This window comes from Dendrobium catenatum, unplaced genomic scaffold, assembly GCF_001605985.2.
Source record: "Dendrobium catenatum unplaced genomic scaffold, ASM160598v2 fragScaff_scaffold_53, whole genome shotgun sequence".
Lineage (NCBI taxonomy): Eukaryota > Viridiplantae > Streptophyta > Magnoliopsida > Asparagales > Orchidaceae > Dendrobium > Dendrobium catenatum.
In genome coordinates this window covers 158232-185408 of record NW_021318515.1, presented here as the reverse complement: position 1 = coordinate 185408, position 27177 = coordinate 158232, and the positions used below count along the sequence as shown (strand labels likewise).

General features: G+C 35.5%; 1 protein-coding gene across 1 annotated transcript in view; it reads left to right on the top strand.

Moving 5' to 3' along the window:
- The window catches only part of LOC110116085 (oxysterol-binding protein-related protein 1C), a 42742-nt gene that overhangs the window by 8522 nt on the left and 7043 nt on the right, over positions 1–27177 (top strand). The window contains exons 4-5 of the mRNA XM_020849543.2: positions 14699–15150; positions 25086–25241. Coding sequence (XP_020705202.1) covers positions 14699–15150; positions 25086–25241 — 608 coding nt within the window. The remainder of the gene's footprint in view (positions 1–14698; positions 15151–25085; positions 25242–27177) is intronic.

The window sequence follows — 27177 nt, the reverse complement described above, 5'->3', positions numbered from 1 at the left end:
TAATCTTGATGGCCGACCCTTTATTGGGTCTTCTGTTGGATCGGTCCCACGTGACTCCCCACTTAGGCCTACTCCTAGCCATCCCAACCAACTTTATCTGAACACTCATCCTCGTTGCGCGGTGACTCCTGATTTACCTCACCTCGTGGATGATTTGACCACCTTTAAATTCAATGTCAATTTTGAAACTCCCCAGTCCTTAACCCTGCAAGTGTATTTTCAGTCACAAACTATAGTGCTAGGAAAAAGTCCCATAAACCTGAAACTGAGTACGTCCATTTCGTGGACACTAATGATATCACTGACAATAAGGACTTCTTTGAGGATGAAACTGAAGTAAGTGAGTCAGATTCCCTGCATGACTTGAACCCTGATTTAGGAGACCTGGAACCTTTAAACCTCGATACCTCAGTCCACCCGACTCCTAATCTCCTCAAGGATATCCCTTTCGATAAATTCTGCCTGGACGATAGTAATGTGATCTCGAAAGAAGCCAATCTGACCTTGAACATGTTGAATTTAAATTCGGAAGATCCTGATTTAGTTGTATCACCTACTAAGTTGACTTTGGATAATTTTGATGGTAATAATCTCGAGTCGGAAGTGGTTCAATTGAATTTACTACCTGATTTGAATCCCGATTTAACTAATCCCGAATCTCTCAACCTTAGCGTTATACTTAAACCTGATCCTATTGAGGATATTCATATGAATTCAGAAGACAATAAGTTGAATTTGAATAACGTTGAGCCTGATTGGAAAAATGAGACTCCTTTTGTTTTATTAGAGTATATTTCAAAGGTTGAGCCATTAGATCTACACTTTAGAGAGAGTGTCTTTCTTGAGTGGCCTTATCTCAACTTTCCTCGTACCGACTTTAATATTAGAAAGAGCATTATCCCATATCTTCATGACACCTTTCTAACTGTTATGCCCACACCTATTCTGAACACTCTATCCTATCTTTTGAATCCCATACCTGTTAGTGACTCTTTGGGCGATCCCATTATGATTGGAAGTCAGGACCCCTTGTCTTATTATGTGCCTCATCCCTTCATTATACCTTCTTTCTTCGTTCCCATCTCTATTAAGGACCCTCTCTGCCCTCATTGGATAACTTTGCTTGATTACCTGGTTGCTCCTAAGAGACTATCCAAGACCCTAGCTGAAACTCCTAATGAAAAGGCCCTTGTAGCTGAAAATGTTTTCATTGCTCCAACACCGGTTCCCTTAAACATGACAGCTTTATGTCCTCTCATTTTGTGACTGATCAATCTTTTTTCTCATCTATGTGTGTTTGTGTGCCTGTTTTCTGCTGAAATTGTGTTTAAAACTTTTGTCTGAGCTTACGATTTTTATCATTCATCACGCACATCGGGTATCTTGCATCCACATTTGCATCTCATATTCAAGGACTGCACGAGGATATTAATAAAAAGATTAACCAAAGCAATGCTAGTTATAAACTTACTGCTGATCTCAAGAGACGGTTCAAAGAATTTGATAGTGGAGATTTTGTAATGGTTCCGATTCGTCCGGAGCGATTTTCACAAGGGACCATTAAAAAAGTTACATGCTAGAAGTGTTTGACCTTTCAAATAACAACAAATAAATAAATAATAATGCTTATGAGTTAGACCTTCCTGAAGGCTTTATCATTAATCCTATATTAACATCAAAGATCTTGTAGCCTTCAAGGGTTCAGAGTGTTACCCTCCTAATCTAGTAAATAATGAGCCTAGTGTGAACCCACCTGGTGAGAACCCTAACCTACCTCTACTCCCAAAATTACATACTTTACCCAATACAGAGAAGATTGAGGCAATGTTTAGTGATGAATTCATTTCCACTAGAGACGGTGGTCAAAAAAGGTGTCTCGTTCAATGGGCAGGGAAATCGGAGACGGAGAACACATGGGTTGATCGTGACGAGCTGCAACGAGTGGACCCCGACTTACTAGATTAGTACGAGAGCTCAAGACATGATTACTCGACGGGGTCGAGTTTTCTCCCACCTGGGGAGAATGATGAGGACATCGTCAGAGATTTCGACACGTGTACCATCGGAGACACCGAAGATCGACAGCTACGATCAGGAGCTTATATTTTTTTAGTCATTTATGTAGTAGTTTATTTTATTTTCAGTTTTTACTATTTTACCCTTATGGGTGGTCATTTGATACTGTAGCACCGAGGGCAATTTAGTCTTTGTTTCTTTTCTTTTTGGTGAGACCTATATATAGGTCATTTCTATTGTATTTGGGGATGATGATTAATATGAAATTTCAGTTATTTTGAATCTCTTTGTGAGTTCTAAAGTGAGTGGTGAAGCCTAGGAGAGGCTCAATCGAAGTACCCAACAACCCTCTTTGTGAGAGCTTTAGTTCCTATCTTCTTCCTCTTCCAATTCTTTTCTTTCTCCCATAACCGCCGGCTCCCCAACCAACCACCACATAGCCGGCCAGCCACCCGCCCCAACCTCTTTCATTAGCCCCTAGATTCCGCCCCCTCTACCTACCGTCCGGCCCCACTTCCTCCTCCACTGCCCATCGAACCCCATGTCCGAAGCCACCGGCCACCCATGGGACTCCACCTGCCGGCCATCCCAAAATTCATCCTTGGAATTGAGTTTCAAATTCAAATAGGCTTTCAATACTTTCCTACTTTGTTCCTTTGTCATTTATGAAGTTTCATATTTGAAATTCAATTTGAAATTTGAATTTTGAATCCCTCCTTAAATGACAAAACCCAATTGGGAAACTCTTCATATCTAATCAAATCTGAATTTAATTCAGAATTTGATTTAATTACATATGCAACAATTTGGGCCCCACTTACATTGAACCTAGACACAAATTTGAATCCCCCATAGGGCCGGCCCCCTCTCTTTCTCTTTCTCTCCACTTTGCCACCTAAGCAACATTTAATGCCTCCTCTAATTAACCATCAATCCTCCCAATTATCTCTACCCGTTGGAATTGAAATTAAGTTCAGAAAATCTGAATAAATTTCCCTCCAATTCAAATCCAAACCTAGAATTAACCCCCCCTCTTTTCCCTCAAACCTGATCTTCCTTCCCTTCTTTACCCGGCAGCTAGCTTATTTCCCTCCCACTGGAGCGTGCTGTCCAAAATTCAGCCAGCTAACCCTGCCGTTTTGACCGTCCTGAAGGCCCCTAGTGGCTTACCAAGACTCCCGGCCTCTACTAGTTGCTGTTCAGACTTTCCCAGGTCACTGTCGGGAAATTCCTTCAGTTTTTCCCTGCTGTCCCAAAATTCCAGCCAAGCACCACACCTTCATCCGGAAGGTTCTAATTGATGTCCAAAATCCGTCCAGATCAAAAACTGCAGCTGTCTTGAAGATCCGCACCTTGTCTTGGCTATTCTGTGGTGCGAGGAAGCTCATGGGGGCTGTCTTAGTCATCCCGTGGAATCTCTGTCGCCGGCTACGTCCCCAACGGACTAGACTTTGGGCACCATTTTTCTCTTAATGGCATTGCTCGGTTTGCTCTCAATCTTCCTCCGTTAAAGCCCCACGGTCAAGAGCGTGAGTGAGCAACCCAAGGTGAAGAGTTCTATTTGTTAATCGTGGATTATTGTATTTGCCATAACAATTACTCTCTCTTTTTTTTTTAATGTTGTTAACTTGATAGCATCCCGTTAATCTAGTTGTAACTACATGCTTTGCATAGTCTCTAATTGATAATTCCGAAAACCTAACTTGGGTAAGCACTAAATCTATAACTAACAAAGTTTTAATAATCTTATATTAAAATCCCCAAGCAATTCTTGTTCCTTTGCATGGTTTCACATCAACTTGGCTTTCTGTTTTATTTTTAGTGTTTAGACATTGAGAACGGTGCATGTGAGAAGGAAGCAAGGAGAGAGAGAGAGAAGAGAGATCTGTACTTATTTCTCACAATTTTCATAATAGATTTCTTGGTGCAGTGTGACTTCATGATTTTTTCCCTATTTTGGATTTTTCCATGTTAATCATGGTGTCATTTACTTTTTCGCTGCTTTTATTTTCTTGCTTGTTTCGTTATTGTGGTGTTTACTCCTCATCTTCCACAACATAAACAGGTTTCTTGAATTCTAGGATCCAGATCATGAGTCTTAAAACCTTACCATCAAAGCTTCTTCTTGATGATTATGGAGATAACTTGGGAGAATGCGTACACAGTCCAAGGACGGAGATAGGGAGGGAGAAATGATAATGATGGAGGCTCTAATATTAGAAATTGTATTTGGATGGAACTCTGGTAGGGTAGAAGGCTGATTATAACTATCTATTTGTGCAAAAACTAGTGTATATGTGATAAAAAACTGTCAAAATACTGAACATGAAAATTGTAGAAATCAAATGACAATCACATTGAATAAAAAGAGAGAGAAAGAGAGAGGAGTTAGATAATAAAGGTTAGGAGTAATTTAAAATACCATTCATTTTATTCTAAGTTTTGTTCAAAGCCCATGACCTCCTTTTATAGAAATAAAATGTCGTGATTATTATAAATAAGTTTAAATAAGTTTAAATAAAATTAAATTACATAAATATATAGCTGAAAGGGTAAATGATAAGAAATGAAGTTACATGACTAGAAATCCTAAATAAACTCTAATGTAGAATCAACTCTTAAATAAAGTGTTCATGATTATTATAAATTAGTCCAACTATGATTGATGTGGGCAGGGGGGGGGGGGTTCAAAACATTTTGAGTTATAATTTTGGAGAGCTCTTGGTCCTCTACTAGAATCAGCTCCTTAATGTCTAGTAGAGAGCCTTTCCAGCTCATAAAACTGAAATTAATTGAGGTTTATTCCCCCTCTCTATTGGCTCTTTGGTTTCCCCCCCTTGGTTCTTTTTTCATGTCCGGTTCTTCCTCCTTTGGTTGCCTGTTCCTTTTCCCCTTCTCTGTGTCCCCTCGGTTTCTTCCTGGTTGCTTGTTACGTTTCCTGTGCTGCCCCTTCGTTTTTCCCTCTGGCTGCTTTTCCCTGTTTTATGTGTGGCCTTTTTAGGTGTGTTCTTGCTCTCTTTGGCTGCTATTTCGATTCCCTCTGGGCTGCTTTTTTGGGTTTTTATGTGGCTATTTGGGTGCTATTTTGGACTGACTTTTGGCCTTCCATTTCCTATAATTTAATGGGTTTAATTAGAGGTTATGGTGGCTGTTTGGCTGACCTTTTTTCTTCTATAAATATGAAGTGTTTTGTAATAGAAAAAAGGATGTTATGTGCTAATTTTTTAGAGATGAAAACCTAAGGGTTTTTCTTGGAAAAGCTTAAGTGCTTGTTCCACTTCTTTTCTCTTCTTCTTGGGAAGGCTTGCGAGCTTGCCCTCTCTTCGTCTTGGCTTCTTATCTCTTTCTTCTCTCTGCAAGTTCGACACCAAATGTACCTTTCTTCTTGATTAAGGAATGTAACTTTAGGAGCTTTTATTTAAAAGTTTGTAAGCGTCGTTTGTAAGTGTCATTTTTATATTATAAAGTTATTTTCGTGTATTTTCTATATCCTAGAAAGGGTTTCTTTTTGCTTGCAAAAATGAAAGTTTTTTTTTTAATTTTTTGCTTGCATCAATTTGGTTTCAGAGCCTAGGTTTGTGTCTTCCTAGGTTCTTTTCGTGTTTTTTTCAAGTGTTTAAAAAATGGAAAAGGACAAAAATTGAATCAGTTGTGGAAGAAAGCAATCCAGAAGATCTTGAAGTCCCAATTCCATTGGACAGATGGATTCCATCAGAAGGAAGTTCAACCGACCCGATTCAAAATGAGTTATACAAGCTTCAAATGAAAATGCATGTTTACAGAACAATATATGAAGAAAAAGTGACTTCTGCAGTAACAATTCAAATAAGAACGAGAACAGATTCTGAAGAAGTATGCGGCCAAAATTCGAGAATTGAATGCGACTCCTTCATCTCCTCGGGTTATATCTAAAGCAACCCCATCGGGAGATGAGCTCTTTCAGCCGGAGGAGAATTGATTTAGGCAGGGGGGGTTCAAAATATTTTGAATTATAATTTTGGAGAGCTCTTGGTCCTTTACTAGAATCAGCTCATTAATGTCTAGTATAGAGCATTTTCAGCTCATAAATATGAAATTAATTGAGGTCATTCCCCCTCTCTATTGGCTCTTTGGTTTCCCCCCCTTAGTTCTTTTTCCCATGGCCGGTTCTTCCCCCTTTGGTTGCTTGTTCCTTTTCCCCTTCTCTATGTCCCCTTGGTTTCTTCCTGGTTACTGGTTTCGTTTCCTGTGCTGCCCCTTCGGTTTTCTCTCTGGCTGCTTGTCTCGTGGTTGCTTTTTCCTGTTTTATGTGTGGCCTTTTCGGGTGCTGTTCTGGCTCCCTTTGGCTGCTATTTTGGTTCCCCCTTGGTTGCCTTTTTGGGGTTTTTATGTGGCTGTTTGGGTACTATTTTGGACTGACTTTTGGCCTTCCATTTCCCATAATTTAATGGGTTTAATTAGAGGTTATGGTGGCTATTTGGCTTCCCCTTTTTCTCCTGTAAATTTGAAGTGTTTTGTAATAGAAAAAAAGGATGTTATGTGCTAATTTTTTGGAGATGAAAACCTAAAGGTTTTTTTTTGAAAAAGCTTGAGAGCTTGTTACACTTCTTTTCTCTTCTTTTTGGGAAAGCTTGCAAGCTTGTCCTCTCTTCGTCACGGCTTCTTATCTCCTTCTTTTCTCCGCAAGTTCGACGCCATCTGTAGCTTTCTTCTCGATTAAGGAATGCAACTTTAGGAGCTTTTATTTAAAAGTTTGTAAGTGTCGTTTGTGAGTGTCATTTTTATATTATAAAGTTGTTTTCATGTATTTTATATATTCTAGGAAGGGTTTCTTTTTGCTTGCAAAAATTAGGTTTTTCCTAATTTTTGCTTGCATCAATTCGGTATCAGAGCCTAGGTTTGTATCTTCCTAGGTTCTTTTCATGTTTTTTTAAGTGTTTAAAAAATGGAAAAGGACAAAAAAATTGAATCAGTTGTGGAAGAAGGCAATCCAGAAGATCTTGAAGTCCTAATTCCATTGGACAGATGGATTCCGTTAGAAGGCAGTTCAACCGACTTGATTCAAAATGAGTTTTACAAGCTTCAAATGAAAATGCATATGTGTACAAAACAATATATGAAGAAAAAGCGACTTATGCAGGAACAATTCAAGCAAGAACGAGAAGAGATCCTGAAGAAGTATGCGGCCAAAATTCGAGAATTGGATGCGTCTCCTTCATCTCCTCGAGTTAAATCTAAAGCAACCTCATCGGGAGATAAGCTCTTTCAACCAGAGGAAAATTGATGTAGGCAGGGGGGGGGGGTCAAAACATTTTGAATTATAATTTTGGAGAGCTCTTGGTCCTGTACTAGAATCAGCTCATTAATATCTAGTAGAGAGCCTATTCAGCTCATAAATCTGAAATTAATTGAGGTTCATTCCCCCTCTCTATTAGCTCTTTGGTTCCCCCCTTTGGTTCTTTTTCCCATGGTCGATTCTTCCCCCTTTGGTTGCCTGTTCCTTTTCCCCTTCTCCGTGTCCCATCGGTTTCTTACTGGTTGCTGGTTCCGTTTCCTGTGCTGTCCCTTCGGTTTCCCCTCTGGCTGCTTGTCCCGTGGCTGCTTTTCCCTGTTTTCTGTGTGGCCTTTTCGGGTGTTGTTCTGGCTCCCTTTGGCTGCTATTTTAGTTACCCCTTTGGATGCCTTTTTGGGTTTTTTATGTGGCTGTTTGGGTGCTGTTTTGGACTGACTTTTGGCCTTCCATTTCCCATAATTTAATGGGTTTAATTAGAGGTTATGGTGGCTGTTTGGCTGCCCCTTTTTCTCCTATAAATATGAAGTGTTTTTTAATAGAAAAAAGGATGTTATGTGCTAATTTTTTGGAGATGAAAACCTAAGGGAAGCTTGAGAGCTTTTTCCAGTTCTTTTCTCTTCTTCTTGGGACTCTTCGTCTCGGCTTCTTACGTCTTTCTTCTCTCCGCATGTTCGACGCCATCTGTACCTTTCTTCTCGATTAAGGAATGCAACTTTAGGAGCTTTTATTTAAAAGTTTGTAAGTGTCATTTTTATATTATAAAGTTGTTTTCGTGTATTTTCTATATCCTATGAAGTGTTTCTTTTTGCTTGCAAAAATGAGAGTTTTTTCTAATTTTTTGCTTGCATCAATGATGAAATTACATAAATACATAGCTAAAAGGATAAACAGAAAGAAATGAAGGAAAATGCCAAATAAATCAAAATGGTAAATAAATATTAAATAAATTCTAATTTGCATTTACCATTCAGTCAATTCTAAGTCTCATGCAAAGCCCATGACCTCACTTTATAGAAATAAATTGTCTTGATTCTTATGAATAAGTCTAAATAAAATCGTATTACATAAATACATTACTAAAAGTATAAATATCAAAAGAAAAAAACAAGAAGGAAAGTGGCAAATAAATTGGGAAGAATTTATAATTTGCTTTTAATTATGAATGCAATCAAGTCTAAAGTTTGGTTTATTTTAGGGGCTTAGTATGGAGACTTGTATTGCATCAACTTTGAAGACTTGTAGAAATTAGCCTCCAGATAGTTTATGAAATTAGCCAAGATGGTAGAGTGGAATTGACTCATGTACATATTTGATGTCATCCTTTAAAGCAACCAAGACATAAATGGCCACAAATACAAGAGGAGATGTAGGCTGTTGAGCATCTCCATGGATCGAAATACTGTCTTTTTGTGAATGTGTGAAAGGATCTCCTTGTTGCATGTTTTTGATGGAAGTGGAAAGCACAAAATCACAAGAACTATCAATGAAGAAGGCAACACCAATGCACTTTTTAGACATCATGGGTCTTCATTGTAGGAGTTTCAATGACATTAATAAATAGTAACATTGTAGCAGACATTGGCTTAAGGGCATAAACTTCGGTGTTGAAGGCTTAAGCTCAATTTCTTTATCATCTGATAACTCGTGATACTCATTTCTTTATCATTGAAGGCTTAAGCTCATTCTTGTGGCTAATATTCAATATGGGGAAACATAAAAAAACATGGAATATTGTTGGCCATACTGTTGATATCGATACTAGGATTGTTAGGAATAATTAGACCATGAGAATCAATAATCATAGTTGTTTACTCCATAAGTGAGTCAAGCATATTAGATTGATTGTCTATTAGGTTAATTCAGGTGATTAAAATCCTAATTCTATGAAAATTAGATTAGCTGCAATTTACTTAATTGGCTAGAGTTTAATTGAATTGGTTAAGAGACCTAATTATAAAATCAAGCTTAAATTAACTTAGCTAAAGCTTAGTTAGACTAAGTTTAGTTAAACTAATTAGGGTCCAATTCTCTAAATTAAAGTTGAATTAAATATCCTAATTAAGCTTAAAGACCAATTAATATGCCAATTAGCTACCTCAGTTTAATATTCCAACGGTTGTTTAAATCAATCAAAAAGCAAAAAAGAAATAGATTTAATGGGTCTGTTCAAACTTATCTGATATATTATCAATAAATTCTTTTTAATAAGTATAAATCCTTTGCCTCAATAATATGACAGATCTACAATGCACTTCTCTGGCCTCTTTTACCTATGATCGCATGCAATTCACTCTACCCAAAAATCCTCACATATTTTTGCGTAACCTTCAACTTGAATGATTGCAGTCATGTCTCCCTTGAAATAGCGTCAACCTTCAACAAAATCACATGCGCATGCAAAAAATGACACCTGCCTTCTTCGCAAGTCTCTTGATGCCTTTCTTTGCTCTCTCACACACAATAACCCTCCAATGCCACAACTTTTGCTTATGTTCTCCCTCTCTAGCTTCTTTTTCCCGCAATTTGCTGGACCTCCTGCTTGCAATACTTTCATATCTCTCGTGTTAATGCTTTCTACGCCTTTTTTCTCCTTTTCACAACCAAGCCTCTATGACGCCTGATCCCGTGCTCCCACTTATCATTTTCCTCTCTCTCATCTATTACCTCTCATGACTCTCATCCTCTTCTTCTGTATATCTTTCTCACACCGATAGAACCTCCCTTTCTCCCAATTTAATTTACTCGGCTCGCATTCTTTGTCTCGCCCACAGTTGACTTCACTCATATCACAAGCTCCTTGATTTTGCTGATTGACTTCCCTTTGTCTAGCAACACTTGTTGTTCAACCTTTTCATATTGTTTCATACTAGGCAATCTCCTCACATGCGAATACATGGATAAAAAATGTGAAGAACTGTTGACCTTTGATCTGGTTAATTTGAAGAACAATTGATCTTTGATCCAATAGTTTTGAAGAATAGCTGATATTCAATCCAATTAGTTTAAAAAATGCGCCATTACTTTTTGATTGATATGACTAAAATTTTGATGGCATTCTTATTGTCGATCTTTGATTAACCTAAGGTTGAGGAATTTTGTGTTGTTGATCTTTGATTTATCTTTGAATCGGGTCTAGGGAGATGAATGCTCGTTGTGGACCCATATACTTGGCCAAATCCTAGCAGCTGTTTAATTGCCATTTGGTAGTGGTGGTTATGATTGTGATGGGGTTTTAATCTTGGTGACGTACCCAAAAAGTCAGATTTTGACGTCAGTGTTTAAACCACATGTGAAGAGGAAAATATATTGATGGAAATACTTTTGCTTAGAACTTGCATTGAATATTTTAAATAGATTTTGTATAAGAAAGAAAAAAAATAAAGAATATTTTCTATCCTCTTAATTGGAAGAGTGTGCCATTTATGTTCGATTCAACCCTAACTTCGAAGGCTTCATTTTGTTGAACTTCAATCCGATTGGAGCTTAAGGACCATCATGTCATTGTGCTTCAATTTAGAGGAAGTTATATCTCCCTATATTTATTTTTTATTCGGTTTCAAGAAGATGAATGCTCGTCTTCTGCAACCATGCTTAATCAAAGCATGTTGGTAACTTTGTTGCCATTAGGTAGTGATGGTTATGATTTTTGCATGGCTTTAGCATTTTTGATATACCCAAGTTTTCTAACTAGAGGTAAATAGGGTATTGTCTTCATCATTGAAATCATGAATGAGAAGCGAAGCATGCCAATAAGCTACATTTGCTCATGACTTATATTAGCCTAAAAGAAAGAAATAATAAAAAAAAGTATATATTTGGATTATGAAATAATAATCCAAATATATTTGGATTAGAATAAGATATTCAACAAAGGCGGATGAAATATTTTTATAAACTCTTCAATGAAGATCATGAGAATGTGATCGACTTTAGTGACCTTAGCACCCTAAATGAAAATAAAGAGGCTTTAGATAAAATAAAGTGTGAAAAAGCTGTTGGACCTGTTGATAGCCCATTAAAGGCGTGGAAATGCTTAGGCGAAAAAGGAATTTCTTGGCTTACTAAACTTTTTAATATTATTTTGAAGACTAAAAAGATGCTAGATGAGTGGAGAATGAGTATGTTGATTCCTATTTTTAAGAATAAAGGTGATGCACAAGATTGTGTGAATTATAAAGGAATTATGTTAATGTGTTATACTCTAAAACTATGAGAGAGAGTTATAGTGCATAGGTTGCGGCGTGATATTAACGTTTCTCAAAATCAATTTGGATTCGTGCCGGGTAGGACTGCTATGGAAGCTATACATTTATTGAGAGGTTTGATGGAGAATTATAGAGAGAATAAGGAGGGTCGACATATGATATTTATTGATTTTGAGAAAGCATATGATAAAGTTCCAAGAGAAGTGCTATATAGAGTTCTATAATATTGCCTATATTTAAGTCATTAAAGATATATATGCATGAGCTATTATAGTCATGGATCAACCTTAAGCCCATATCTTTTTGCTTTAGTCATGGATGTTCTTACTAGACATTTGCAAGAGGTTGTACCCTGATGTATGCTTTTTGCTGATGATATTCTTCTTGTTGATAAGACTAGAGAGGGAATTGAAGGTAAACTTGAATTATGGAGGTCAACCTTAGAGTCTAAAGGCTTTCGTTTGAGTAGATCTAAAACTGAATATATGGAATGTAATTTTAGTAATAATAGTTCTAGTGGAGAGATTGTGACTTTGGGTGATCAAGTCATTAATAAGAGTACACATCTTAGATATCTTGGATTTATTGTTCAGAGTGATTGTGAAATAGATGGGGATATTATTAGTAGAATTCAAGTTGGATGGTTGAAGTGGAGGAATGCATCGGGCTTGTCGTGTGATAGAAAAGTCATCCTCAAACTTAAGGGAAAATTCTATAAGATGGTGGTTAGAGTTGTAATGCTTTATGGTGCAGAATGTTGGCCTTTAAAAGAGAAGCATAATATTAAGTTAAGTGTTGCAGAGATGAGGATGCTCATGTGGATGAGTGGCTTTACTCTTCGAGACAGAATACGAAATGAGCTTATACGTGAAAGGTTGGAGTAGTTCCTGTGGAAGATAAGATTAGAGAGAGTCGCCTTAGATAGTTTGGTCACACATAAAACGTCGGTCTTCCGATGACCCGGTTAGGAAAGTTGATGTATTAGATTTGACTTATGTTAAGAAGGGTAGAAGTAGATCTAAAAAGACTTGGTTAGAAAATATTAGAAATGATCTTTCTTTATTAGATTTAAATGAGAATTTAACTTTTAATAGGGCACAATGGAGAAAAAAAATTCATGTAGCCGACCCCATAGTGAGATAAAGGCTTGATGTTGTTGTTGTATATTTGGATTATGAAAATGCTATAGTAATAATAATGATATTTGAATTTGGTGGATTCCAACATGGATTTATGGTCAACTATGGTCAATTATGGTCAACTTTAAGACAACTTAATTATGTTGTCATGTAAAACAAGCAAACTTTTTAAATATATGTTCGGCCACCTCAAAGATAATTAAGGGCCAAAGCGCTAATATGGACCTCACTAACATATATAAGCAACACATATACACCAATTATCTGTTGGCACATTGATAACCATGCAACTATATTAAAAAGTGTGCTGACATGTTTATTATTTTCAAATGATCTTAAATCTATACCAAGGTTTTCAATAGATACCTATGTAACCCAAATGATCATAAATCTCCTTTGAACTTGTCTTCGAAGTTATGATATCAACCCAGTTAATCAAGTGAATAAGCCATGGTCTCTTGTTTAATCTTGTTTATTCATTGATCTAAGAGTTCTCTGGCTATTCATCTCAATATGTACATTAAAATACACAAAACTTAAAAATAATTAAATTCCAATAAATTGACTAGCTTTACCTATAAAGTAAGGCTATAAGACCCATTATTGGGCTTTCCATATCCTTTAGATTATAAGTCCCACTTCCAATTGCTGCAAAGCCCCTATCCATATTAATTGGGTCAACACAAAGCCAACAAACCCATTCAATCAAAACTTGGGCCTTCAATGTATGTAAGCATCACCCCAAATTAAACTCGAGTCCGCCCTTATGTTAATATGCTCATCAATTAAATTAAGCTCACTAATTAAGCCTCGTGTATGTCTTAGACATTTTTCGTTGAACTGGACTAAAACTTGTGAATAACTGATGATCATATCATACCTTTGAGCTCTTTTCATTTATGTCCAGGAATCCACAAATGATTATATTTTATGCCTTGAACTATTTAGTGAAACTGGTAAAACCATTATTCTCCAAGTAAATGTGCTAGCACTAATATTGAAAGTAAATATTCGACACTTATATTTTCACTTTGGTATTCTTGGGACACTTGATTGTAGGCAACCAGTGGTTTCTAATTTTGCTCCCTATATATAAGGCTAAAAGCCCCCTGATATTATTAGACTGGATCTGTTGATACTTGGGATAATGAAATTATGGATTTTGGTCGGATCTATCTCCATTACCTCAAACATTCTGCATCAATTAACTTGAATCCAAAATATTGAACCCAATTTTAAATATAAGCTTAAGCAACCTCCTTAATTGAGAGTGCTCTCCCGTGAGTGAGAGGAGTAATTAAATATGAGGGCTTACTCCTATAGGATGGTAAAACCTAACACAATATTATGGGAGAAAAATATGTGAGAAATCTGATTTTTGAAAATTACTTTGATTTGCTCATTATGTTTATTTGTGTCCAATTCTTATTGAAATTCTTGAATATTTTTTATTATTCCATTATCAATTGGGTTTACATTCTAAAATTGCCTATTTTCATTTAAAAAACGTGGTTTGTTAAATTAATTGATAACTTGTGATTTGCAAATCCTCAAAATTTTCTTACATGGTGACATCTACACATTGTTTGTTACATCATGAAATCCCTAAAGTCAAGTTGTCCTGCCTCATTATATTAGCTATTCTGCTTAATTTTGGCATTGTCACATGAGCTTATGTTTGTTAAATGCTAATATGCTTTTATCTTGTTGGGAATCAGAATTATGGTTGGGCAATGTGCTCATTTTTTTATTGGTTCTGCTATTTTAGTGTATAAAATTCTTATATAAGCAAACTTTTGACTTCATGCCTAACTGCGCTTTCAATGCTTTGTGCTCAAGCAGTAGTTTAGCAAGAAGGCTCGGATTTGAAGCCTGTTAGCTTCGTTTATTATTCATTATATGGAACTTTTAAAAGGAAGAAAATGGTCCATTGTGTTGTCTAGATTATTATCTTCTCTTTTTGTAATTCATCCTGATTTATATGATTGTTTTAATGTTTTCCTCAACCAACGTTTATATTAACATTTTCATTCATTTTTCATTGATCCTTTCAATACTTTATTCAGAAGCAAGTGTATCTGAATCTGAAGATGATAATGAAAGGCAAGATGCTGCAGAAGAAGAGACTGAGGATGAGGATAATACCTTTTTTGACACACAAGATTTCCTCTCATCAAGTTCTTTTAAGAGCAGTGGGTCTGACTTCCTTAGATCTGAAATTGATTCTTCTGATGAAGAAGAACATTTTGGTATTGCTGCAATCGATGGTCATGATCCCTCTGCGAGTTCTATAGGATCTAGTTATCCATTTGTTAGGAGACGAAGAAAGCTGCCTGATCCAGTTGAGAAAGAGAAAGGTGTCAGCCTTTGGTCGATGATTAAAGACAACATAGGGAAGGATCTAACTAAAGTTTGCCTTCCTGTCTACTTCAATGAGCCCCTCTCATCATTGCAGAAATGTTTTGAGGATCTTGAATATTCCTATCTACTTGACCAGGCTTATGAATGGGGTAAAAAGGTATGTTTTCAGTCGGGTCTCATTTTCAGTGCTTGAAATTTAATCCTCCATGCTAGGACAGTTTTTACTCATGCCTTTCAGTGTTTGATTGAATGCCACTCTTTGCCTGTGCTTGGTACAGGAAAATATTTAATTTTTTTTTCATTAACTATATTTTCTGAGAATTATCTGCGTCAGCATGTGCCTATTCTGGAAGTAGATGAATATATCCTTCAATGCCTTCTATGTGTTTGCAAAAACTAGTAGACTTTCATATATGCAATCTAGTAGTACGCTTCTAGTCAAGTTCTTTCACTGGGGCAAAGTGGGCAAGCTTATTCAGATATTGAAGACCTTAACTCATATCCTTATCATTTAGTCAACTATCATGTCGATCTTAATATTTGAGCATTATTAGTAATGATAATTTATTTGAATGAGTTGCTACAATCTACGTAAAACAGATAATCCAACTCTGTGTAGCCTTCCTCATCTTAATGTTTCATAGGGTTTGTTTACATTATTAGTAGAATCCTATGGGTTTATGCTTGCTTACATGTAACAATTGACTCTTGCTAGATGCATTCCTAGTATCTAGCAGAGATGAAATGGGAGACAGTAGATGCAAGGATTGACATTTATATGACCTGATTTTGGACTCTAGGTTGTTTCACATTTATCAAAAAGTCAGAAAAAAGTCTGTTTCAATCTCAATTGCAATGAAAGCACAAAAGATCCATATTTGACATGTCCGTGCGTGTTCATTTCTTTGTGACACTGAAGCAAATCAATTCGTTATTTTATGTATACCATGGACATGCTGGGAAACTAGTGAGAATTATCATCTTTATAAGAATGTGGTTACTAGGCTCCATAGTCTGTGGCAAGATCTAAGAATATGTTTTGATCAGATTTTCATCGCTGTCATACTTAAAGTGATTTCTTCTCTGTTTGAATATCTCTACTTCATTCTCAATGTTATCTTACACGCTTCCTTGAATTTGCTTTCTCCCTGATAATAAATTCTGCTATTTTTGCTTTATCTCACTATTAAAAGCTTAGTGTCTTTGATTATCTCCCTTTCCTTAAAACTTGGGACCTTGTCCTTTTTATCATCTTTGATTTATATTTGTTTGGTTTATTTGTTCCTATTGGAAAATCAATTCAAAGTAAATATTTTAACTGGACAAGATAAAGAAAAAGAAGACCCATTTTTTTTTTTAAATTTAACTTTTTGCATGTTTGCAACTTTTAATCTCCATATCTGTGATAGGAAATACTTGTATTTATAAGTAATCCTAGCGCAAATCAGTAATCAACAGCAATTTTCTTGCTGTCCACAGCAGAAAAACAGCCACCAAAGAGAAGAAAATAGGGAAATTTCACTAAAGATCTGAGAGAAAACGAAGCAAGAACTTGTATTCCAATAGTAGATGCAATACAACAAAGAAAGATACACTTTTCCTTCAATTCGAGAGGAAGGAATTACTCTCCAACAATCTCCGGCAACGCCAAGAGCCCAAACAAGAAAACCTAGAAGACGAATCCTTTTTCAAAATCAAGATGAAAACCTAATTCCCTCATAACTCCCTCTTAATACAATCTAATTCAAATTAAACGCAAAAGGACTACTCTACCCTTCCTTCTCCCTCCAAAAATACTTAATCCAAGTTTGAATTGCACGTGGACCCCACTCCCTGGCTCCCTCTCTCTTCCGCCTGGCGTGGTGTCCGTCTTCGGTAAAACTGGACCGGCTGGGCCGGTCCAGGATGAGCCGGTCCAAGCTGGACCGGCGTAACAATCTGCTCCACTATGTAACTACATCCGCAATGATGAAGTTGTCATTTAAAAGACGTGTCATCTCGCGAGTTTTTTCCAAAATGCATCATTTAAAGCAAAAAAAAATCACTTAATCGTCCTTTGTTTTGCAAAACAGACTGCAAATGTGTCTAGAATGTCAAAAATATCTAGGGTAGACACTCATATTGCCATATTAATAGCGCGAAGTCGAAACACAAAATTTGCTCATGCTTGGGACAATGACGTGAAATTTGAAATATATGTAGAACGAGAAATTGCCTGAGAATCTAATTCAAATATTTATTTATCTTTTTTTATTTTATTTTATTAAAAATCTTAAAAAATCCAATTTAAATTGTCTTGTGTCCTCGTACCTGTGAATCCCGTTGTAGTGTCACATGTAATGTCCTATCTCTATTGCTTGGTCACTCTCTTAATTGCTCTTTCTAGATCTATTTTTCATATGACGAAATTTGATTTGGATTTGTGTGGTTTATTTGTTCTTAGTGGATAATCAATTCAAACTTAAGCTTTTAACTGAACAAGGTTAAGAAAAGGAAAACTATAATTTTTTTCTTAAATTTGACTTTTTGAATTCATGTTTGTTATTGCGGACCTCCATTTTTTGCTCCGCTATGCAACTCAGTTGGCAATCATGAAATCATTGGTTGACATCTGCGACATCATGAGATTTTTTTCTGGAATGCATTATCTAAAGCAAAAATTATTCAATCGTTGCTTGTCTAGCAAAACAGACTACTCTGATGCATTAGAAGCATAAAAAATCATCTCGTCTTGCAAAAAAGGCTGCTCTGATGCATTCGAAACATAAAAAACATCTAGGGTAGACACCTATATTTTGCCATACTAATTGCGTGAACGCAAAACTTAAAATTTGCTCATACACGTGGTTGACAAGAAATTATTTGAAAATTTAATTCAAATATTTATTTATCTTTTTGTTTGATTTGATCTAATTTAATTAAAAAATATTTTTTAAAAAATACATATCAAATTGCCTCATATCCCCATACTCGTGAATTTCGCTGTAGCATGTAATGTCCTATCTTTGTTGCTCGCTCATTCTTTCAATCACTCTCCCTAGATCCATCTCCTCCCCGGCCTCTAGCAGATAATCAATTCAAAGTTAATCTTTCCACTAAAGAAGGGTAAGTGAAGGAAAACTGTACCATTTTTTTTTAAGTTGACTTTTTGAATTCATGTTTTTTACATTTGACATCCATGTCTACTCTACTATGCAACTCAATTAGCAGTGACGAGCTATTAATCAACGGATGCGACATTGTGGAAACTTGTTCTAAATGCATCGTCTTAAAAAATCACTTAATTTTCACTTGTTTCACAAAACAGACTGTGCAATACGTTTTGAATGCCAAAATATATAGGGTAGACACCCATATTGGTCTTATTTATTAACTGCGCGAAGGTGAAACAAAAAATTTCCCTCGCATGAGATGAAACGAAGTACGAGATGCACATGCAATAAAAAATTGCCTGAGACTCTAATTCAAATAGTTATTTATCTTTTAGTTTATTTGATTTGATTTAGGGGCTGTTTGGAAACAATATTAATAGGATTTATGCGGGATTTGAGCAAGATTTATGCTAAATCTTGCCAATCTGGATTTGAGCGCCTAGTAAATCTCACGGTAGAATAAATCCTCTGTTTCCCTCGTTTTGTTGTAAATCTCGATTTTACTAAATCCTGTAATTCGGCGGATTTATGGAATTTGGCCGAAGAAAAAGGGATAAAGATGGCTACCTTTGCAGTGAGGGAGCTCTCAACATGACTTTTGATCAGACGTTGTCGAAGGAGGTGAAGAAGCTTCTTTAGTGACTCTTTCAATGCACTTCTTCACGCAAAGCACGTGAGGTTGATGTAGGCATGATGAAATGGCGATGAGGAAAAGCAACAATGACAAAGAAATGGAGAAGATGAAAAGCAAACCCTAGATTAATTAAATAATTAATAATTAACAATCAAAATAAATAGTTCAATTAATATAATTTCAAATAAAAATAATTATTATATAACATCATAAATAATAATTAAATAATGTATTAGTAGTAGAATGTTTATTTGATTAATGAGATAATTAATAATATAATTAATAATTAAAATTAATTAACTAATAATTTAAAAATTAATTAAATTGTTATTAGGAGTATTGGTTAAATAATTAATTATTCCAAAAAATTAACTAATTAATTAGATAATTATTAATAAAATTAGATATCAAATATTTATTAAATTAACACCTAAATATTTAATTTGATAAATAGTACTATAATTAGTAATTAAATTATTTATCTTTATAAGCTCGGGTTCGGCAGTGGGCGATGGTGCGGGCTCGCGGGGCAGCAGCGCGGGGCAGCGCGGGGTAGCGGGGCAGCAGCGCGGGGCAGCGGGAAATTCAATTTTTTTTAAACTAAACGGGTTTTCGGGTCAGCCCCCAATCTGTGAACCCGAACCCGACCTGTTTTTCAAACGGGTCGGGTCCGGATCGGGTTTTCGTGTCGTGTCAAATATTGACACCCCTAATCCTATCTCTGTCGCTCGGTCATTCTTTTAATCACTCTCTCTAGATTTATCTCTCACACCCTACCATCCCCTCTTGCACAAGTTCTAGCAGATCTAATTCTCCTCCTCCTCTGTTAATACCCAGCTCCCGAAACCCTCAATGGCAGAGAAGCGAGAAATTACGATGGGTCTTGCAAGAGAAGTGTCAACAGTGCCAGTGGCGTGTAAGGAGTGAGGTAGTTGCGACAACTTGTTGGAGAAGGTATCAATAGGTCCAACGATGATGTGTGATTGACAAGGTAGTCAAGGCCCGAGTTTGTTGAGGGAGGACATCCTCTCTGTGAAAGGACGTTGTGGAGAAACTTAACAAAGTTTTTGCTGATGTTGGTAATTTCCTTCTTCTTTTAGAAAGCACAAAGCTGTAGTTGTGTGAGTTGCACAAAACTTGTGAAACAGGATCCTTGCCTAAAAATGATCAGTTGGCAAGGAGAGTTTTTTATGTAATGGTCGAGGGAGCCATCAAATGAACGTTAAATTCATGTTAATAGCACTAATTTGTACAGTTTTTCTTCGCTATTTGTAATGGGCCTTGGTGACACACGGAATATTACTCTTTTGCAACGTGTCTATGAAGATGAAATGGCATGGAGTTGATCTTTAAATGTGGGTTTGTGTCCAAGAACTTTGAGTAATTTTGCATATGTTGGAATCTCTCAGAATGAAGGGGGAGCTGATTTGGAGTCACTTGATACAAAAATATCTAGTATGAGCCAATGTTTAAAATTGCGTATTCGGGTATTGAGGCGTTTTTCATTCGTGACGCGAGGTGTAAGCCTCAAGGTGTTTTGAGGCGTAAGTCTCAAAGTCAAAAGATTGCGTAAACATAAAATGATAATTTTTTTTATATACTAATGAGTGAATAATATAAAACATAAAAAAGCATAAGATATGAAGTGAAATCAAAATATCTCAATAATAAGACAACATGAAATATAGTTAAACTCAAAATTCTATCTTTCCCAAATCCCACTATTCTTTTCATTAACATATAATTCCAATTTCCAAAAACAAATAGCAATGACATATCACATAAGAACTCATAAGTCATCAACACTGTCATCACTAAGGGGTTCTTCATTTGAATCATCATTATGATGAACTGCTCTCTCCCCTTCCTCTCCTATAGAGTCCAATGTCGGGCATCTACTTCAAGATTTATGTAAGTTTTAATATATATAGCGAGAGGCGTAAGACTCATGCCAGTGAGGCGAGGCGGGCCTCAACCAAGTTGAGGCGCAAGCATCATAAAAAAAAACTCGAGGCGTAAGCATCGAGGCGTTTTTTACTGGAATTGCACAAAGGCGGGCCTCAAGGTGAGCCTCGTATCGCGCAATTTTAAACCATGGTATGAGCTAATGTCCAAAAGGCTTTTAATTTTTTGCTTGATGAAAATTGGGAGGAAGAGGAGAAAAATAAAAGTAAATGGGACAATATGCGCATCTACCTTTGCTGGCAGCCTCCAATCTGCCACCCTCATTCTCCTTCTCTCTTCCAATCTCTCTTTCCCTAGCATCCATTCTCTCCCCTCTGTTTTCTCTCTCTTATTCTCTCTCTCTCTCTCTCTTTATATATATATGCTATTTAAAAAAGAATGAAAAGAACCTAAATAAAGAGAGAAAAAAAGATTATTCTCCTTTGTTGCAAATTCATTGGCTCGCCATTTGAATGCTTCGCGCAAAGGTATAACACAAAACTTCAAAATGATGTACATGTGTCCATTGTTCCAATGCGGCAGAAAATTTGCAAATTTGGTACTCGTGCTTGTTGTTTCAATGTGTTGGGAAAATACTGTGCATTCTTTCATGTAGGTGTTGAAGGCTAATGCATATTTTTTTTAAGCACATCTCACAACATCTATAGGGCCTAATACACCCCCAGACACCTATTCAGGGGAGACCTTGGGAGCATGTTGAAATTTAGATTGAACAAACGCAAAGAACGCTTGAGAGGACTCCTTTTCGAGCGAAAATGCAGCTATAAATGAAAATGATAAATATAAACTTGTTATTTGAATGAGACGTGCACTTGAAATTCAATATATATTGCGATGAATAAAAATAGGATTTGAACTGCAGTTGCCCTTACCTGGGACTTGTAATTAACACAGAAGCTTGCCTGCAAGTAGGAACAGAACATCCTCACTATCTTTAGAACTCTCTCGAATTAAAAAGGAAAAAAAAAACTCCGAAGGACTTTGTGAATTGAGCACAAAATGTGAAAGAAAACTGCAAAAAGGCCTTCATATTTTTAGAAAAAGAATGGATTCTTTGTGGGACCCACCATGTAAAATTACAATCACATACAAATAAAACTTTGATAATGTGAAAAATGTGATTAGGTCCCAAATCGCCTTCTAATCAATCAAATTTTAAATATATACATGCAAGTGAACATAGTGTATTCCATAAAAATCCTACATGAAATGCTGAGCACATTTCAATGACAAAATATTCACACAAACAATTGTATTTGGAAATTTCTAAGTCATGTATATGCCTTACATGACGGTTTTCAACTTAAATACAATGGCTTGAAAGTAGTACAAGTGACTTAAGAAAAATGCATTTGTCTTGATAAGCTTGTAACTACTTAGAGAGGCATGACACAATTCTATAAGTGTGCAAAATGCAAATAAATCATATTAACGCATTAAAAATAGTGAAAGTGCACAGTGCAAATGTATCGAGAAACGTTTAAATGCATCATAAAAATGCATTAAGAAATATATAGTGTGTGTAAATGCATTAACAAGCATGCGAGTGCATTGTGCAAGCCTGTTAAAAATCATGAAAATGCATTGAAAAATACACAAGTGTATTATGTAAGAACATTGAAGAATGTGTAAGTGCATCAAAAAGCATATAAGTGCATACTATAAGCTCATTGAGAAGCGTGTTAGGCATCGTGAAAATACAAACTCCACTTCAAGAAGCATGGAACTGTTCCAAATAGTGTGCAATCATTTTGAAAATTCATAAGCTCTCTTAAAATTAAATGTATTAACCTATAACCATGTTCTCATGTGGTTCGTATTGTCTATGATAGGATTATAATCCCTATCTTTTGAATCAATCCTTGGTGTCCCTAAGATTGGAGTTGGCAGGACTTCTTCTCCTCATAAATCGTTATAGATTAATTAAAAGAAGAGGATTTTTTTAATGAAGCGAGTTTGTAATTGAATGTTCATTTGTAAATTTCACAAAAAAGATTTTGCTTTACATTTGCATAAGACTTTGAAAGGCTATAAGGAAAGTAAGTCTATTTTCAAAATATAAATTCATAATGCCATATTTACAAAACATAACCAACAGTGTTAACTACAAGCCCAATCATCTACAAGCAAGTTAGTAGAGCTGTTAAGGCCAACAAAAGTAACAAAAAAAAAAGCCTTTACCTAATATTGTCCATGCTGACAATAAGTCTCAACTGAAGGGATCTTTATTTTTAAAATACTCCAAATCTCAAAATCAATTTTTTCGGGCTCAAATTTCAACAAAAATATGAAAATATAAAATTTTTGCAATATATAAAAACATCCAAGCAAAATTGATCACTCAAACTTAAAGTAACAATCCATCTACCCTCTGCAACATTTTGTCGATGGTGAAAAACTTAAGATTAACCTCAACTCACAAAGAACCATTTTTTAGTCTAATGTATTTTATGTTTAACTCTCAAAGTATCTCATATCAATAAGGATGTTGCACGTGTTTGTTGACTGGATTATTTCATTGTCAAATTCAACATAGATATATGGTTATAATCAAAGCCCTTTGAGTAATGGTTCCAAAATGACATTATTATATTATGGTCATGACAAAGCCTAAATATTCCCTAGTGGCTATAGTCCCTCGAGTTGTAAATCATATAGTGCACTGGATAATTATCATTTGGTCAGGTTAGGCTAACTAAGTGGACCAAAGACCATGACAACCTGAGATGATGGAATTATGAGATCTTGATCAAGTTCGTCATCATTCTCTTCATTATCTACTTTAAGCTAACAGTAAAAATTTCATTCAATCCTAAAACCAAAATTTGCTGCTATTATGTGTCAAGCACTTAGCATATAAAGACTAGCTTTAATCGAAACTTCTCTCTTTTCATTGGGAGGGGTAATTAATTGTAATGACTTGCTTTTATGGGAAACTTAGAACTAGATGTTACTCCTCACAAAATGAGGGAAAAATCTCTGAATATTGTTTTATCTGCAAGCTAATTTTTCTTCAAAAAATTTCACTCATAACTAACAAACTATCTGTTGGGCATGAATTTTTAGAGCCCTTTACTTACTCTTTTGCAGCTTGCATTTGATTTTAATTCTAGAGCTAGCAATATTTTCAACAACTTCCAATCATTATAGTTATTGGTATATTACCTTTACCCAATTCCTTTTCACATTTTTTTCATATCCCACATTATTAGAAGCTTTCTACTCTCAGTCGTACATGTCTTAATCACCATGTGCAATCTTTGGACAAGGGACATGCTCTTTAGTCGCGATCTTAGCACAAGGGACACTTCCCATTCAACTTGATTCTACTGGTTTGAAAATTTTATTATGCACGTTACCTTGGGGGTTGAGCCTACCTCTATGCATGGAATTACTTCTACTCCTGAAATTCCATCACACGTGGGATTGGTGGGATTCAATACATGATTGGTAATGTGTGCTGTTGTGGTCATTGATTTTATGGTTTTTATTTATTTTTGTTTGTATGAAAGAAAGCCTGATAGTTATTTAAGATGTATGTTTTTATACATTATAGAGCTGTCATGAGTACTACAAGATGGGTTTTATTGTTGTTCGTACAAATGCAGGCTAGCAAAAATGATTTGTTTTCGTATTGACACATAATCATCTACACAATTATAGGAATTAGATATGTATAAAAGGCGTGTGAATTTTGTAATTATATAGTTTTGTGCATTTTTGTCATGGAAATACATAAAACTGTATTTGCAACTTGATTGTCTAAACTTGTTCTTGTGAAAAATAATCTTTACGTGACATTCTTTTTGCATAGTACAAGCTTATCTTTCTCTAACTAGGTGGCATACATGCTACTTCTATGCGAGACTCTTTGTTTTATTGAAGCCTCAAAAGATGCTAATGCTTTTGTTTGTTAGTTTGACCGTGCACTCAATATATGGGAGTTTTAAATTGAAGTTTGTATTTATAATTGTATACATAATCCATATGATCTGAGTATCGTTGAGGTTTCTAAGACATATCTATGTGTCTTGCACTGCATCATGTGTCTTGCTCTCAAAGCATGGAAGTTTTAAATTGAAGTTTGTGTATAAAGTTGGACTCGGCACTGCATCGTGTGTCTTGCGCTATATAATTTTCCCGTGAATCCATATGATCTGAATATCCTTGAGGTTTCTGAGACATCTATGGTATTTTGATAATTTCCATTGAATTTACATGATTGCTTGCTTGTTTTATTGCATTCTGTATTTTTGTTTGATGTGTCATCTTTGCTTAACCTGTAATAGTGATTGGATTCTTTGTTATCTTTTTAATTTTGAAATGTTTTGAATTTTGAAGGGCAATGGTCTTATGCGGATCCTTAATGTTGCTGCCTTTGCTCTTTCTGGATATGCATCTACTGAAGGAAGAATCTGCAAGCCTTTTAATCCGCTTTTGGGGGAAACGTATGAGGCTAGCTACCCGGACAAAGGTGTCCGGTTTTTCTCTGAAAAGGTCTGGAGTTTTAGTTTTGTTTCGCTGTTTATTTATTGTATGTTAGTTATAACACTGATACAATGGAAAATAGTCCTCCTAGATACATTCCACCACTAACCCTGCAATTCCTTAAGTTTTGATAATACTGAGCATGGATAGAAAATACCTACCAAAATTATATATTTTTGTTGCGATTAGTATTGTTCAGTATCTTGATAGATTTATATCTCTGTTCTCTGCACGTCAATTTTTAAGTATTCTACCTGAGCCAGACTGAGTGAATTAATGAGCATACCAATTTTAGAATCTTGAAATTAGGAAGTTAAATATAAGAACATTGAGTGTGAAGGCTTTTAGTAATTTATTAATTAGTGAAAATCGCTTAAAATCCCTCTTTGTACTCTAGTTTTTGCAGCGTGGTAAAGCATCTGCTGAAATTCCTCTCAAATTTTAGACTGTTAAACTAATTATGCATCAATTCTTCTTTGCAAGAATTCTAAGATTGTTTGAATTATTTAGTGTTTATTATGGATACTTTCTTTTTTGGATATGATGTTGGTAAATCCCACCGCTTGATATCCGATTGGATTTTATGATATTCTGAATTTTATCATCAGCCTGTGGGGCCAGTTACACTGGAATGCAAAGCATCATACATCATATCACTCACTTTTCAAACAGATTTGAGGCTTTTATACCGAATTCTCAATTTTTAACCCATTGGTTTAATATTTGCTTTTTGATAATCTAGGAAAGATCAATGAATGGTACAAGAAATATTGCGTTAATTGGAGTGGTGTGGTTTAGATGCAATTTAAGGTCATTTTGCGATAAGAAATACCTTATACTAGCTGGATTGTTTTGTTTTGGCTGTGCTTTAAAGCATGTCCAAACGACTAAATGATTGCTTCCAAATTCACATACACATTATCACGTTCAAATGTAATATCAATGCTGCTCATTCTATTTAACATCATCAAAACAAGTCATATGAACAATTTTGAGAAATTTAAGATTATTTTATTCTCAATTAGATGCATAACAATTTTCTTACAATAATGATATTGATTACTTGGTAAAATAGTTTCAAATGATTTGAAATCAAATATGGATGTTCTTAATGATATCTTACATGTAATGGACAATTTGATTGGTGAATTAAATGAGTAAACCTTGGCTTTTAAAAGGGCTTCTTGATGAATGATTAAGGCCTCGTTTGGTTGGATTGTTGCTACCGTAAAAGTTCTTTTAGAAACAGTTGGGAAATGGAGTTTTAAAAAATATTGTTTAAATAATCTATTTGAGTAAATTCCTTTTTAAGTGCTTAGTCAAACCTGAAAGCATATATTAATTGTTTGGTTAGGTGATCAATTTTAGCGTTTTTACATAAAAAACTAGATGGCCCATATCTCAAAATTAAGTATATTTAATTTATTTTTATTAATTTTCAAAAGAACAATATATGAAGTTCTTAAAAAACAGTAATTTATAATATCATAACTTTTAGCATATACTTACGAGCCCAAAAATGAGTGATGCTGAGGCCGCCCAGTTTTCGATGGATTTGTTTATTCAAGGCAACACTTGGTTTAATATTTAGAAAATGTGCTCTTTTGTAGTTTTAGTTGCAGAAAATCACAAAAGAAGAAGCATAAAATACCAGTGAGGAAGAGGAAAGAGAAGCAGAAAAATCTAGGGCACTATGCAGTGAACAACTGAAGCAATTTCAGGTCAGGGACTTGCAGTAGCTGAGGTTTAGAAGAAAAACTGAGATGGAAGGAATTAAAGGCGACGAGAGGTGTGGAAGAGGAAAATCACAAAATACTTCTCTCGATGAGGTCGAGCTGAGTATTGTAAAGAAGCGCAAGAGAGGTCGTGCGATGTGAGGGGTTTTTGAGACTTTTTTTACAGAAATCAAATGCGAGAAGTACCAACTTGATCAGCTTTCGAATTC